Raw genomic sequence first — 17005 nt, 5'->3', positions numbered from 1 at the left:
GCGTCTCCATCCTGCAACGATGGGCATTACTTTTCTTTTTCAAAAGCGTTACCATGGCGACAATAGACGAAAAAAAAGCACGCCCTCCCTTCATCTGATTGGTCGATATGTGATAGTTCCTACTTTCTGCCATAACTTTTGAATGGTTTGACATATAGTCGTAGCTGGTTTCATCCACTAAATGTCCAGGCCTGAAGAATCTACATCAAGTCATACAAGCCTCCACTGCAGCCTGAACGTGCACCAGGGTGGAGGACCGTTCATCGCTGCTTGCAGCTTTAATTCTGTCTTAGCATTACAAAATCTTACATTGAAGACTTCATTCTGCTTTGATTTTTGGCGCTAGAGTGGAAACATGTTAGTTATAATAAAGAAACGACAACAATTACCCAAATGCTGCCATGAAACATAATCTGTTGCCAAAAACACTGAAATACCAGCAGGATTTATATTCAACCCAAACCTATGATCCAACAGAAAGAAAAGGCAGGAAGATGGTTTCATTTTTCTCCAATCAATATGGATTATTAACTTGTAGTTGTAATTTGCTGTAAGCTTCTGCAGTCTGATCCAGTTCATAACACAACATTAACCGATATAACCAGCTCAAATCGGCTTTGCGCTGGAGTCCAATTTCCAAACCTTCAAAGAGATTTTTTATGTCTCACTGACCCTTTCTCGGATCAGCAAGACTGTCTTGTCTTTAATAAATGCTTAAAATTTCATTCATACTTTATGAAATCTTAAATTATCGTATCAAAGCGTCTCCAGCTTGCATATTGCTAATAATGCAATTAATATTTAACAGGAATGTTGAGTGAGGACTTCTCTACGTATCAGGATTTTCTGCATGTCTGTTTTAAGACAGTGTTTGGAGTTTGAAGATCAGCTCTAAACAGTACTCGAGTTGTAAAATCAGGGGGGATGGTGGATTTTATCATATGGGGACAGATAATTTGTGCTGATTATAAATAATATAATATATTACAAATAATAGCAGTGACCAAAACACCTGCAGAAATACTGCAGGAATGACATAGCAGCAGTTAAATGCAGCCTTCTGTAAGCTTTAAATATCCACTGGGCTTACATCAAATACATCAAAACACAACAATAAAAAACACTTTTCTGAACTTATCAATATGACTCTGTCCTTCACAGGATAAGTAACATGGATCACTGCAAAAACTCACAATCTTAACAAGAATATTTGTCTTATTTCTAGTTAAAATGTCTCATTTTAGTAAAAAAAAAATCTCATTACATTTAAAACAAGACTCATCACTGGAAAAAAACAACAATTTTCACCTGTTTCAAGTAGATTTTAACTTGAAATAAGTAGAAAAATCTGCCATGGAACAATTTTTTTTGCTTGTAATAAGAAGATAAATCTTGTTGCACTGGCAGATTTTTCTACTTATTTCAAGTGAAAATTGACTTGAAACAGGTGAAAATTGTCAAATAAGTTATTTTTCTGGTGTTATTTTTCTGGTGATGACTCTAAATGTGGAAATAGCAGTAAAACCACATTCATTGATGAAATGACATAAGGGATGGAAAGGAGGGATGGCAGTTTTACAGGGGGATGATTTGGACCGTTTTTATTTCAAGGGGGGATGATTTGGACCGTTTTTATTTCAGGGGGGATGATTTGGACCGTTTTTATTTCAGGGGGGGATGATTTGGACCGTTTTTATTTCAGGGGGGGATGATTTGGACCGTTTTTATTTCAGGGGGGATGATTTGGACCGTTTTTATTTCAGGGGGGATGATTTGGACCGTTTTTATTTCAGGGGGGATGATTTGGACCGTTTTTATTTCAGGGGGGATGATTTGGACCGTTTTTATTTCAGGGGGGATGATTTGGAGTGTTTTTATTTCAGGGGGGGGATGCCGTCCCCCATCATCCCCCCTCAACTCCAGTACTGGCTCTAAACTCCTCTGAGTTGGAGAAGGATGAACAAAAAGAGGAGAGGAAACCCGCACCATGGCAGCATATCTTTAGAAAGTTTCAGATTATAGCGAACGGAAAGAGCTGACGGAGCAGAACGGTCTTTGCTTCAACCGACGCCAGGCTTTATTAGTCTGCTACAAGTGTGAGTCTGCACTACACAGGGCTGGAGCCGCATGAAGGGAAGCCAGGAACAAAGAGAGATGGGAAGGAGACAGGAAATGTCCGCGGCCGATCACATCAGAGCTTTTTACTGCCGTGAAGTCAGCGAGAAACACTTCAATATGTTTTTTCATTTCATTTCAAGAGAGACTGATGTTTCCACCGTCTGACATTATGCTTGTAAGGATGCTTGGTTTTTTTTTAGCTTACTCAGTTTCTTTTTTACATTTTTAATGCACATCTCCACATTTTCCATCAGCTGCAGCGAGGATATGGTTAATGTACCAATAATATAAAATCATCAGTACGATTGTTACAAAGCAATTGAACTGTAGGAAATGCTTATTTCAGATTTAAAAATTCAGATCAGTGAATGGGGATTAGAGCACTGGAGCTGATCAATCAGAGTAGATCAATCTTTTTAGGGAGCAGGTTCATCTTTAATCTCTTAATCTATAACAGGGGTCGGCAACCCAAAATTTTTTAGAGCCATATTTGACCGAAAACACAAAAAAACAAATATGTCTGAAGCCGCAAAAAATGAAAAGTCTTGTATCAGCCTTAGAATGAAGACAACACATGTTTCTATATTAGTTAGAACTGGGGGAAGATTTTTTTTTTCATTATGCACTTCGAGAAAAATGTTGAAATTTCGAGAGAAAAGTCAAAATGTCAAGAAAAAAATCGAAATGTCGAGATTAATGTTTTATTTGTTTATTTGTTTATTTAAAAGGATCCCCATTAGCTGACACCAAAACGACAGCTAGTCTTCCTGGGGTCCAAACGTTAACATACAAACTCAAACATTACAAAGTCAATTCATAGAAATACAAAAGAGATTAATGTTGAAGTACAATCTCGAGAAAAAATTTGAAATGTCGAGAAAAAAGACAAATGCAGCATCTTAAAAAAATGCTGCAAATAGAGAAACGATGCAAAGCACAAAACGATCTAAAACAAGAAACCATCTTCAAAAGAAAAACACTTCATAACCGGTCACTACAACCGGAAGTGCTGTAACGTTCACAGGTGCTTTATGTCAATCTCTAATCATGATCTAATCTCATTAATATTATGTGCAGCCTTGTATCGTCTGGTGTAAAATATAATAAAGAAACGTCTCGTAATGTACAGCGTTGTACAGTGATATAAACATTGTATATAAATATAGTCAGATAAAAATCACATTACCGTTCCCGCTGTGTGTTTAAACCATGGATGTAAACACTGGTTCAGTCAGAGCGCCCCCTGCAGGTTTGGAGGAACTTCCGGTTGTAGTGACCGGTTATGAAGCGTTTTTCTTTTGAAGATGGTTTCTTGTTTTATATTGTTTTGTGCTTTGCATCGTTTCTCTATTTGCAGCGTTTGATGATGCTGCATTTGTCTTTGTTTTTTGCACCACGTTCCTCTTTTTGTACCTCGTTTTGAGTTTGTGAATTTGAATCGTTTCTGTACTTGAAGCCGTTTTCCTGAACTGAGACGCATTAGGCCGATGCAGTGCGTTTGGCCCTTGTCGGCCACCGTACATAATAGGTCCCCTTTAAATAAATAATAATAATGAAATCTATGATCCTTTATCACTAAAGCAGTAGTGGTAGGACTTTTGCAGGCACATCCATCCGTTCTCATCAGAGGAAAACACCCAGTGGTTTCTGCACCAGCCTCTCTGGGGATGGCGGCGGGCAAAGAGCTGAAAGTATTTTTATATGCACAGTCCCATATGGGGCAACAGCCTGTCGCGAGTCCTTCAGCTCTGAGTAATTTGGATTTAGAACTGACAACACGGGCAGACGGGTGACCAGAGCAGCCAGCCGGCAGAGAACAAAGGAAAGGCTTGCGGTCCTGAAGTTTCCCTCCTCGTATAAATGAGTCTGAATGATGGCTGGCCTTATTTTAACGTGGTTTAAACATCTGAATGGCCACACTTTCTGTCTCCCACCTTGTCTGTCAACTACACAGGTTTTGGAAGTAGTATTTTCTACTGTGCCCAGTCTGCTGTCAGACATCAGAATACAAAGGTTATTTTGCAGTGACAGCTAAATATTATTGAGCTCGTTGAGTTCAATGAGAGGGAAACTTAGCATTTGACTTGTAGTAGCCGTCTCTGTCTGTACGCGGCCCAACTGGTTCCCCCAGAGGAAACAGATAAACAGATGCTCCCGTTTCCCCCCGAAGTAACGGAAATAAACTATGGTGCTTCTCGTTTCAATTATTTAGTGCCCATTAACCCTTGTGCTGTCTGCGGGGAGAGAAGAAGGGAGGAAAGAAGGAAAGAAGGAAGGAAGGAAGGAAGGAAGGAAGGAAGGAAGGAAGGAAGGAAGGAAGGAAGGAAGGAAGGAAGGAAGGAAGGAAGGAAGGAAGGAAGGAAGGGAGAAAATAAGGAAGGGAGGGAGAAAAGAAGGAAGGAAGGGAGGAAGGAAGGAAGGAAGGAAGGAAGGAAGGAAGGAAGGGAGGAAGGAAGGAAGGAAGGAATGGAAGGAAGGAAGGAAGGAAGGAAGGAAGGAAGGAAGGAAGGAAGGAAGAAAGGAAGGAAGGAAGGAAGGAAGGGAGAAAGGAAGGAAGGAAGGAAGGAAGGAAGGAAGGAAGGAAGGAAGGAAGGAAGGAAGGAAGGGAGGAAGGAAGGAAGGAAGGAAGGAAGGAAGGGAGGAAGGAAGGAAAGGAGGAAGGAAGGGAAAAAAGAATGAAGGAAAGAAAGGAAAAAACAAGGAAATAATGTACGAGGGGAGAAAAGAAGGAAGGAAGGAAAGAAGGAAGGAAGGAAGGAAAGGAGGAAGGGAGAAAAGAAGGAAGGAAGGGAGAAAAGAAGGAAGGGAAGAAGGGGTGAAAGAAGGAAAGAAGGGGTGAAAGAAGGAAGGAAGGAAGGAAGGAAGGAAGGAAGGAAGGAAGGAAGGAAGGAAGGAAGGAAGGAAGGAAGGAAGGAAGGAAGGAAGGAAGGGAGAAAATAAGGAAGGGAGGGAGAAAAGAAGGAAGGAAGGGAGGAAGGAAGGAAGGAAGGAAGGAAGGAAGGAAGGAAGGGAGGAAGGAAGGAAGGAAGGAAGGAATGGAAGGAAGGAAGGAAGGAAGGAAGGAAGGAAGGAAGGAAGGAAGGAAGGAAGGAAGAAAGGAAGGAAGGAAGGAAGGGAGAAAGGAAGGAAGGAAGGAAGGAAGGAAGGAAGGAAGGGAGGAAGGAAGGAAGGAAGGGAGGAAGGAAGGAAAGGAGGAAGGAAGGGAAAAAAGAATGAAGGAAAGAAAGGAAAAAACAAGGAAATAATGTACGAGGGGAGAAAAGAAGGAAGGAAGGAAAGAAGGAAGGAAGGAAGGAAAGGAGGAAGGGAGAAAAGAAGGAAGGAAGGGAGAAAAGAAGGAAGGAAAGAAGGGGTGAAAGAAGGAAAGAAGGGGTGAAAGAAGGAAGGAAGGAAGGAAGGAAGGAAGGAAGGAAGGAAGGAAGGAAGGAAGGAAGGAAGGAAGGAAGGAAGGAAGGAAGGAAGGGAAAAAAGAAGGAAGGAAGGGAAAAAAGAAGGAAGGAAAGAAGGGGTGAAAGAAGGAAAGAAGGGGTGAAAGAAGGAAGGAAGGAAGGAAGGAAGGAAGGAAGGAAGGAAGGAAGGAAGGAAGGAAGGAAGGAAGGAAGGAAGGAAAAAACAAGGAAATAATGTACGAGGGGAGAAAAGAAGGAAAGAAGGAAGGAAGGCAAAAAAGAAGGAAGGAAGGAAGGCAAAAAAGAAGGAAGGAAAGAAGGGGTGAAAGAAGGAAGGAAGGAAGGAAGGAAGGAAGGAAAGAAAGAAAGGAAAAAACAAGGAAATAATGTACAAGGGGAGAAAAGAAGGAAGGAAGGAAAGAAGGAAGGAAGGAAGGAAAGGAGGAAGGGAGAAAAGAAGGAAGGAAGGGAGAAAATAAGGAAGGAAGGAAGGAAGGAAGGGAAAAAAGAAGGAAGGAAAGAAGGGGTGAAAGAAGGAAAGAAGGGGTGAAGGAAGGAAGGAAGGAAGGAAGGAAGGAAGGAAGGAAGGGAGGGAGAAAAGAAGGAAGGAAGGGAGGAAGGAAGGAAGGAAGGAAGGAAGGAAGGAAGGAAGGAAGGAAGAAAACAAGGAAAGAAGGAAAGAAGGAAGGAAGGGAGAAAAGAGGAAGGGAAGAAGGAAGAGCAGGAGGAAAGAAGGAATGAAGGGAAAAAAGAAGGAAGGAAGGAAGGAAGGAAGGAAGGAAGGAAGGAAGGAAGGAAGGAAGGGAGGAAGGAAGGAAGGAAGGAAGGAAGGGAGGAAGGAAGGAAAGGAGGAAGGAAGGGAAAAAAGAATGAAGGAAAGAAAGGAAAAAACAAGGAAATAATGTACGAGGGGAGAAAAGAAGGAAGGAAGGAAAGAAGGAAGGAAGGAAGGAAAGGAGGAAGGGAGAAAAGAAGGAAGGAAGGGAGAAAAGAAGGAAGGAAAGAAGGGGTGAAAGAAGGAAAGAAGGGGTGAAAGAAGGAAGGAAGGAAGGAAGGAAGGAAGGAAGGAAGGAAGGAAGGGAAAAAAGAAGGAAGGAAGGGAAAAAAGAAGGAAGGAAAGAAGGGGTGAAAGAAGGAAAGAAGGGGTGAAAGAAGGAAGGAAGGAAGGAAGGAAGGAAGGAAGGAAGGAAGGAAGGAAGGAAGGAAGGAAGGAAGGAAGGAAGGAAGGAAGGAAAAAACAAGGAAATAATGTACGAGGGGAGAAAAGAAGGAAAGAAGGAAGGAAGGCAAAAAAGAAGGAAGGAAAGAAGGGGTGAAAGAAGGAAGGAAGGAAGGAAGGAAGGAAGGAAGGAAGGAAGGAAGGAAGGAAGGAAGGAAAGAAAGAAAGGAAAAAACAAGGAAATAATGTACAAGGGGAGAAAAGAAGGAAGGAAGGAAAGAAGGAAGGAAGGAAGGAAAGGAGGAAGGGAGAAAAGAAGGAAGGAAGGAAGGAAGGAAGGGAAAAAAGAAGGAAGGAAAGAAGGGGTGAAAGAAGGAAAGAAGGGGTGAAGGAAGGAAGGAAGGAAGGAAGGAAGGAAGGAAGGAAGGAAGGAAGGGAGGGAGAAAAGAAGGAAGGAAGGGAGGAAGGAAGGAAGGAAGGAAGGAAGGAAGGAAGGAAGGAAGGAAGGAAGAAAACAAGGAAAGAAGGAAAGAAGGAAGGAAGGGAGAAAAGAGGAAGGGAAGAAGGAAGAGCAGGAGGAAAGAAGGAATGAAGGGAAAAAAGAAGGAAGGAAGGAAGGAAGGAAGGGAAAAAAGAAGGAAGGGAAAAAAGAAGGAAGGAAGGGAAAAAAGAAGGAAGGAAAGAAGGGAGGAAAGGAGGAAGGAAGGGAAAAAAGAAGGAAGGAAAGAAGGGAGGAAAGGAGGAAGGAAAGAAGGAAGGGAAAAAATAAGGAAGGAAGGAAGGGATGAAAGAAGGAAGGAAGGGATGAAAGAAGGAAGGAAGGAAGGAAGGAAGGAAGGAAGGAAGGAAGGAAGGAAGGAAGGGAAAAAAGAATGAAGGAAGGAAAGAAGGAAGGAAGGAAGGAAAGGAGAAAACAAGGAAATAATGTACGAGGGGAGAAAAGAAGGAAGGGAGGAAAGAAGGAAAGGAGAAAAGAGGAAGGAAGGGAAGGAGAGAGCAGGAGGAAAGAAGGAACAGGAGAATGAGGTCATTTTGACCCAAAGACGGTAAAAGGGTTAAATTATTTATTGCTCATTAACATGGGCCTTGTAAAGCAGAGGTCATGGAGGAGTCTGGATGTTTTTTTCTGCTTTTCTGCCCCGAGATCGGCCACAACTCACCCTGCTGACCTTCCTGTGCCCCTTACGTTTCTCCCTGGAGTCCAGCTGGATTGAATCCCAGTCAGCTTCAGCATCGGTTAAGGACGTCATTTACAATATTATGAGATGGGTACCAACTACTATGGGTGATACTTGGACAACCTGATCTCACAAAAATCCGTGAAATGCCCACGACCTCTCACCACTATTTTCCGTGGCACCAACACAGAAATGGTATAATTCAGTGTGAGCACCACGGATATTGTACTATGCGAAGTCAATGGGATCCGTTGTCCCCCCAGAGCGCTAGTTGATACTTTGTTTAGTTTCCGGCTTTTCCGGTCACAGTGAATCAAAGAGATAAGGACAACTATTGTGCAAAAAAACAAAACAAAAAAAATCACACAAACACGAAGAAAAGAGTGCTAAAAGTTCACGACTGCTTCACGAACCGGAACCAGAAATGCGTTGCTACCAAGTGAACCAATCACAGCACCTCCCAATACAATTTTTGGGAGGTAACGTCAGGCTACGGCGTAGCCCTCACCGTAGTGTGAGCGGCGCTGCGCTTCGCCAGCGTAGGCTCTGTGTCGATTTAACGCAGAACCATAATTCAGGCTTAAGAGTTTAAATCGGGGGTCGGCAACCCGCGGCTCTAGAGCCGCTTGCAGCTCTTTAGCGCTGCCGTAGTGGCTCCTGGAGCCTTTTCAAAAATGTTTGACCTTTTATTTCCTTTCTTTCTTTTCTTTTTCCTTTTTTTCTTTTTTGTCTTTTTTTTTCTTCCTTTTTAATCTTGACATTTCGACTTTTTTCTCGAAATTTTGACTTTTTTCTCAACATTTCGACTTTTTTCTCGACATTTCCACTTTTTTCTCGACATTTCCACTTTTTTCTCGAAGTGCATAATGAAAAAATCTTCCCCCAGTTCTAAGTAATATAGAAACATGCAGCATGTGTTGTCTTCATTCTAAGGCTTATACAAGACTTTTCATTTTTTGCGGCTCCAGACATATTTGTTTTTTGTGTTTTTGGTCCAATATGGCTCTAAAATATTTTGGGTTGCCGACCCCTGGTTTAGAGGAACATTGAGTTTATTCTGTACATGAAATGTGGAAGCTGTTCTGCTTTGAAACACAACAGAGTTGATATCTGTGCTTCTGCTTGTTCGTCACCGAGCAAATACCTGCAGATATCTAAAGCAAGAGGGTTTCAAATACTGCCATTTGTCTGTTGTTGCTGGGTTAGATTCAGGCACCGTGGTGTTCCCAGTGTGAGTGATCTACTTAGGCCAAGCTCCCTGCGATCGCCCCGGCGACGCTTGGCCGGAGCTCCAGCAGTTCCCGTTTCAGAACTCATTCAGGTGGCAACATCTGAAAAGTGGAAGGACAGATTAGATCAGAATAAATGTAAGGCAAAGTTACTATAATGTTCCAACTGTCTGCCTGGCTTGTTCGTTCTGCCTAAATATGGATTAACCAGGGTTTCCTTAACCAGGGTTGATTGGAAACACCTCCTGGCAAGCGAGTGTCCCCCAGGGTTAGTCCAGCTGTGTTAATACAGTTATTACCACAGCCTCCAACCTCTTCACAATAACCTTTTTTGGGCTTTTATTGATGAAATTAGATATTATTTCCATACTTTGGGTTCCATTTGCATGATAAAAACCATGGTCTTGATGGAAATCGATGGATTACAATCAGCAATGCCTTCACAGTTTGGGCCAAATCCACAAAAGGATTGCGTGGCTTTTGCAGCAGCTAAACTGGTGCAAATGAGACAAAAATTCACAAAGCACCCACAAAGGGCGAATTGCTCCACAAACTGCGCTGCCAAGCAAATAGTGTCATGCTGCGCCTGTGCCATTTGCATGCATGTAAATTAGGTAATATTCATACATTCGGCGCAAAATTGCCCCCTTTTTATGCAAATAAGCCTCATTGCAAAAACCGTCTAACCGTCCACACGCAAAAATAGTGGAACAAATACCATCTTTTCGAAGCGTGTATTAACTGCGCGCAAACTCACTCCTCACTCCCCGTCTGTCTCTGTTTCTCTCTCTCTTCAATATCATTCAAGCCTGTGTGATACTGAACGATATTAAGGGTGAAATCTACAGTCAGACATGACTGTAGACAGTCAGATCAAGTGGAGTTGTGGACTTATCTCGGATTTAAAAATAAAAATAACAGGACGGAGTTCAGGATTCATCCATACAGTAAGGGGCTGCTTTATTACAAACAATTCCACCATATAAACATATAAATCTAGAATGTGTGTGTTTAACAGCTGACCTGTAGGTGTGTGTAGCAAAACAAAGAACATGAATTACCGTCAGATCCTGATCTGATCCCGATCCGGTTTTAATGAAGTGACCGGTGCTGTGCCTTGTGCGTAAATGCGCACAGCCTCTTAACATTTGACATTTCATTAGCTTATGTCATACATGCGAAATACTAGAGAAGTACAAATACGTGAAAGTTGAGGCTGTTGTGCTCTCTGCAGTTTTCATTATGGACCAATGTGTGTGCTGAAATACGGAGAACACTGGAAACAGCTCCGCTCACTTACTCAGACAAGGGAAAATTGCACTCAGCTGCAAAACTTTATGGGCGTGTTTGCGCCGGCATATCATTAGAGCAAAATCTTTTGTGAATAGGACCTTAAAGCGGGGCAAATAGCGGGCGCAAATGCGGCGCAATTCACAGTGCTATTTGCGGGCGCAATCTGTTCTTTGTGGATTTGGCCCTTTGTCTTGAGACTTGCTTAAGTTGCTCAAAATATTGTTCGTAACCCAGTAAAAAAGTATCGGGTCCAAACAATGAATATACGAATCCTGTCTTGTCTGTCTTGCAGTATGGCATTAAGAAGAAGGAGGAGAAGGAAGCGGAGGCGGCGGCTGCTATGGAGCAGGCGTCCGAGGGGAGTCTCACCCGCCCCAAAAAGGCTGTTCCCACCGGCTGTGGCGACGAGGAGGAAGAGGAGAGCATCGTGGATACGGTCATGAAGTTTATCCCGGCACCCCTCATGGATATGTTCAATAAAAAGTAACAGTGTTTTGATTTAAATATGGTTATAATATCCTTCTAATTAACGCTGTACCAGCCTGTCCTACTCCAACCTGCAGTCATGTCTATCTTTACCCCGTCCCGCCCCGTCATCCCAACGTCTACGTGTCCTGGAAATGTGCAGCGTGCCATTATTTTGTCTGTGAGTTAAACTGATCTCAGACAGTGATTCATACCTTTTAATATCTCAAGCAGAGCTCAAGCTCTGCCTTGATAAACTGTAATTCTATTTTAAAACGTATGAAACACTGACATAGAGCTAAAGTCTTTGATTTTAAGGCAAACATGATGCCATGTTTCAAAATCTCCAAGCACTCAGAATGAGACCAGATATCATCCATCATCCACCCTTTTTGTTTGTAAATAGCCTCGGTTATAAATATATATATATATAGATAGATATATATAAAAAAGGAGTACTATATAGGAGTGAAATATGACATATAGCAAGATAACTCAAGAGTATAAGCCATATTTTTAACTTTTAAGAAATTATCCAAATCATGTCAAAATTGAATTGAAAATTTTCTTTTATGTTCTTGCTAATATTTGATACATACAGTGTATATAAAAACTTGCATTTTTGTTGGTTTTCCATTGTGAGGAGTCGCCCGGTAAAGTCTCCGTTATGTTATGTATGAACACTACATTTGAAACTAAATCTGTAAACCTGAAAGTGAAGGAATTTATTTGCAATGAGGCTTTTTTTTCTTCCTTTGTTAACTTTTTTTAAGCATGCACTTAATGGTTGTGAAGTGATGTGCATATATGGGTACTTTATTTGTCATAATGAAGCGAAATACATTGATATTTGAGGCAATAACTCGTTCTCCATTTTTATTTAATTGACATTTCACCCAACATTAACAGCGAGCTATAACCTGTGTCTAAAATGTTCTTCCATGGAGAAAACATATAAATGTACTCTTTACATGAAGCTTGTCTAAAAGCGGTAAGATAAATATAAATTCCCAGGCTGTACATGTTTTGTTGGGTCCCTTTTGCAGGGGCCACTTATTCTGCTTTGTTTTAAAGACATGAACAAGTTTGACCTTCCCTGTTAGTTTTAAATTGTGTTAACATTTCCCATTTTTTATTACTGTAAAAAGAAAAAAAAACTGAACGAAACAAAGAAAGAAACTTCAGCAACACAACTATGTTGTGAACTCACTATATGTGAACAGACAGTGACAATAGTGCAATATATAGATCCAGATGAAGTTGTCCTGTATCCGTTGGTTTAACTGGCGGAAGTCAAGTCTCAAATCAGCAATAACAGACAATCTTCATTGTTGTATGTTTTAAAGTTACTCTTTAATGTGTTAGTCAGCGTTAAAGACACAGACGTGACATATTGTGGTAAAAGTGAAACCTCTGTGGGTCAAGTGTGTTAAATTCAAAGTGAAAAGAGGGAAGATGGGAGGATTTGTTTGTTGTCATCCAACTGTTCGACCCCATGACACACAACGACAAGCACAATCAGGATTTGTGGGTTTTTTTTAAATGACACTGAACAGGCTGATTAAACCGTGGGCTTTTCAGACACTGACGTGAACAAATCGTGCACAGACTTGTCTTGAGAAGCCCAAAAAACGATTTACTGCCCAGTCTGACACGTAGTTAAATAACTGCCATGGCACAAATTTAAAGATATGGAAAAATAATCAAATTTTTCTCCATATGCCTTGTTTTTTGTTGTCTTTTTTATTGCTCCTTCATTCCACCGTGTTGTTAAACATTCCAGATATTTCAAACATTCCTCGAGACCTCTGCTGGTAACACGCCGACTTACTTGCTGTAGGCCTTCAGTCAATGCCTTCTTAGCCTACACGTAGGCAACATCACAATGAGTAGCTTCAAATATTCCTGCTATTAAAACTTAGAAACTGATGAGTAGATGTGTTACGGTTAATGTAGAAAAACGTCTATTTTGCAAAATAGCCGGCTAATGTGCAAAATAACCGTCAGGGCGGCTAATGTAGAAAACGGCAGTAGCCGGTTAATGCTGTGGATAAAGTGTCAGACCCGACACTTTTTCGGAGAGTGTAACGTTAGGGAGTGTAACGTTAGGCTTCTCCAACAGCCATAAACAGCCTCGTCAACAACAAGCATGTGCAGAATATGGGCTTCTTCCATTGGCTGCTACGCACCAACTGCACTGATTGGCGACTGTAAGTGACCGGTTTGAACCGTGTCGAGACAGATGGTCACGTGAAGTTCCAGCTTCCTACCTCCTGCAGGGCTTCGAACTGGACTCAACACCTTTGTGTTAGCTTAACTTACTACCCAGCTTCCTAACCCCCCTGCAGAAGACGACACCTTGGAAGTTGGTTCAAACAGACTTGAATCACGAGAACACCCTTGGGGTAATTTAGAAGTTAGTGACAGTCATGCCAAATGCCAGATAATGACATTTGGCCACAGATCACATCTGACTGTAAATTACTTTTTGTCTCTCACTTGGCTTGTTTAATCCTGCCTTTTGTACTTTAAACTTCTTGTATAAAAACCTTGTTACAAAATCCCTCTGGGTCAGCATATCAACCAGACACTCGTCTGTGTAGATCCACTCACCGCCGGCTGAATAAAAACTCACTATACCACAAGCGGACTTTTGAACTGGTTTTGAGAAATTCCCCAACAAGCGTGAATTTCATCCATTCAACTGAACTGTAGGCTATTTTGTAGTGCAGTAACTGGACTCTATCTACTAAATGAATTACGTTTGCTTAGTTTGTTTGGGTTTCATCAATTTGTGCAAATGGAGGAGGAGGAGAGACCTCATCTCATCATGATTCAGGTTTAGGAGCTTCACCTTCCATGAGAGACGCAACAACTCTTTGTCTGTTTTGGAGGTGCAAAGAGAAGGTGGGAATAGATCTTTCCTCACAAAGACTCACTGGATATTTACAGTACATTCCCCAGACCTATAAGGCTGGTAGAGGTGATGTGCCCAAATTCAGAGTGCACTCCACTGCGCTTTGTCACCTCGAGACAATTGTCTCGAGGTGACCGGAGCATCGAGACTGGAGAGATGATTAAAAATGTGATGTCCGCGCACCATGAGCTTAAAAATGTATGTACTTTCCAAAATAGCCGTTTTTCTACATTAGCCACCCTGCCGGTTATTTTGCACATTAGCAGTCTATTTTGCAAAATAGCCGTTTTTCTACATTAACCGTGACAGATCTGAATCGACGGTGGGATCGATAACTTAAGTGACCGTGCTAATGCAGAGGTTTATGCTAGCTGCCATGTACAGTACAGAAGCCGCACGTGAAGTCCAAGGGATCATTAAAGTGCTATTGATAGTGATAAGATTTGTAAGAAAAAAATGTTTTTGTGACGTGCACAATAGTTGTAGTTGCAATTGAGGTTTTTTTCCAACCCAACTATTTTGCCACACCATCGTTGTTTTACGCTGGCTGTACTAGACATAAAACAATAGCGACTCTTAACGTGTGTGTTCCTTTGCAGTCCTGTGACTTCGTAAAGCTCTGTAAACATGTCGAAAATATGTCAAAAAAAGCAGCAAAAAGTGAAAAATGTGGTAGGGCCTTTAGAGCACACGCTTTGAAGTTCCAGGTATTTTAATGTACGTGTAAACTGCCTTCGCTAGCACCTCGTCCAGCGGTGAGTTAGCAGATAGTCGTGCGTCACGCATCCATTACCAGAGCAGTTATTTAAGCAAACCAAAGAATAGAGATGGTAGCACTAGATGTAGAGAAGTATTTTCCATTCTTAATTAACTGCATACCTTATTTACGTTCAAATTCTCAGGTACTCTAGGTTCTTTTTTGAGTAGAAGTTTAACCATAACTAGTCTTTTGCTGTAGTGTAGAATTAGTTTTGACGCTAAATAACTTACCAGTTTCAAGTCTAGCAACCTAGTTAGCCGATAGTAACTTTTATTTGAGTAACATATCTCATGTTTGACCCAAGAATATCCTAGAAAGCTACGATTACTGCCCTCGTAAAGGATTCCAAGCTGCAACACCATAGAAAATGTATCTAGAGTGTTCAGTCTTTTTTTGAAACCGGTGTGCTCTGAAATCAGATCACGCTTTTCATCTCGTCCACCGCCCGATACCACGATAAACTCATTCAGCATTATCTCGTGAACGCCGCTCGATTGTGTTCCACACAGCTTTTAGACCACTGCCCAGACAAACTGCCCAAGTCATGCGTGAATCGGTATTTTGTAGTCCAGTTAACGCCGTAAAACCACTACTGTTCGAAGTTGCTCATTTGTGCCACTATTACAGCCGTTAAAACGTTGAAAAAACTGCTTGAAATGGCTTTTAAAAACTAATCCTTTGATGTGACTTGAATGTAACTGACGTTTCTCTCGTCTCGCATCTGTCTTCTCTGTTCTGTACGTGTTAAGAAGATGCTTACTCTGGTGTGTTTTTATTTATGTCTTTATATTTTTTCTTGTCTGTAGTCAGTCCTGTTTCTGTCCTCTGGTGTTTTGTATTTTGAGAAGAAAAAAAAAAAAAAAAAGAAACGTTAATTTGGTGAATTTTTTGTACTGCAAAATCTCCACACCCTTCTCCCTCCTTCTCTCTTTGTCTCCTCTCTCTAGCTCCCTATTTGTGGACAAAAATTTATGCATGCTTATGGTGCGCAATGTAGGCAAGGTTGTTGATGTAACTGTTCTGTGTCCTCTGTGTTCCACCTGTTAGCCTCACTGCATGCCATTTTAGACAAATATTTCAGTCTGTAACCTAACTTACTGCAAAAATGGAATCACCACACACTGAGAATAAAGTGATTTCATATAATTTTTTTCATCGTCTTGTTTTTCTGCATTCAAACAGGTCTTTGGGCTTCTTTCGCCTCCATGTTAAATATGTTTACAGTACGTGGAAACAGTGGTAGAGGCATGTATTTATAGCAAGGGAGAAAGGATCACCCTTTATTTATATTATATTTGAAAGACGTAACCTTTGCAGTCAGCGTCATCTCATTTGCATGGCATTCATTAAGGAAGTATGTGCAAAGACTTTGGATGTACAGTATATTACATGTTACTGTTTCTGTCAGTCAAGCTTGTTTTTCATCTCAAAATGACTGTTGTGCTTTTTTTTTTACCCCCTTTTTTTCCCCTCCAAAGGAATTTCAACATCTATTCAATAAAATCGAAAAGGGCTGTAAACAGAATGCACTGTGTTGTTCAAATGATGATTGGAGGGATACCTGACTTACAAACATGTCACAACATCAAAGTGATGCAAATAGCATCTCTGTCACAACAGCCTGTTTGTCATAAGTGGGTCTGTGATGTGGTTATTGGCAAACATTTTACAATGAAAAGATAATGGAGGAAACACTACACAAGGATTAGGGACGGCAGTGGCTTCTTACTTGCCGTTAATTTCAGTACAGAAAGAAGGATGACATTAATCCAAAATAAATCGATTATCATGCTTTGACATTTTCCGCTGCTTATCAAGAGACTGGGTTCGGATTTTAAATAAGGTTCCTCTATGAAATTGTAAGCATCACTTTTCAACACTCAAAGCTTGTACAGGACTGTCTCAGAAAATTAGAATATTGTGATAAAGATCTTTATTTTCTGTAATGCAATTAAATCTCCAATTAAAAAAACAAAAATGTCATACATTCTGGATTCATTACAAATCAACTGAAATATTGCAAGCCTTTTATTATTTTAATATTGCTGATTATAAATCAACATACATAAATGAATAACTTAGAAAAGACACAGAGACTGTTAGAAATGATTTTTCAGGCCTTCTGCGCAAAAGGGAAGCAAAGTCGGAGCTTGCAGAGCAACATGGCTCTCTGGCTCTCGACGAAATGCTTGCCGGCTCCCTTTTTGCATCAGGTATTTAATGAAAAACTGACAGGCGTCGGCTATGTTAAGACAACCAATGGTAGACAGTGGATGGACAATGGGAGGAAACAAACAGATAAACAGGACATTTCAGTTGAAGAGCAACTAATCTATGTTATGCAGAGCCAACAGACATCCTTTCTGTCGAGGCTTTTCCAACAGAATTGTCCAACTGACCATGAGACAGTTGTGGACCAGCCCAAAACCCCTGAGTAGTTTAGGGAGTGGCTGTTGTAACTGGTAACATGTGATAAGCATGTCTAAAACACAGTCAG

General features: G+C 41.1%; 1 protein-coding gene across 3 annotated transcripts in view; it reads left to right on the top strand.

Moving 5' to 3' along the window:
- The window catches only part of LOC133446730 (complexin-1-like), a 110202-nt gene extending 94548 nt beyond the window's left edge, over positions 1–15654 (top strand). For all 3 annotated transcript variants that reach the window (XM_061724745.1, XM_061724747.1, XM_061724746.1), the window contains exon 4: positions 10659–15654. In XM_061724745.1, the coding sequence (XP_061580729.1) occupies positions 10659–10853 (195 nt within the window). In that variant the 3' untranslated portion in view covers positions 10854–15654. The remainder of the gene's footprint in view (positions 1–10658) is intronic.
- Positions 15655–17005: the final 1351 nt, after the last annotated feature.

This window comes from Cololabis saira, chromosome 7 (genome assembly GCF_033807715.1).
Source record: "Cololabis saira isolate AMF1-May2022 chromosome 7, fColSai1.1, whole genome shotgun sequence".
NCBI lineage: Eukaryota > Metazoa > Chordata > Actinopteri > Beloniformes > Belonidae > Cololabis > Cololabis saira.
The sequence above is the reverse complement of the archived record's forward strand: the minus strand, read 5'-3'. Positions and strand labels throughout refer to the sequence as shown.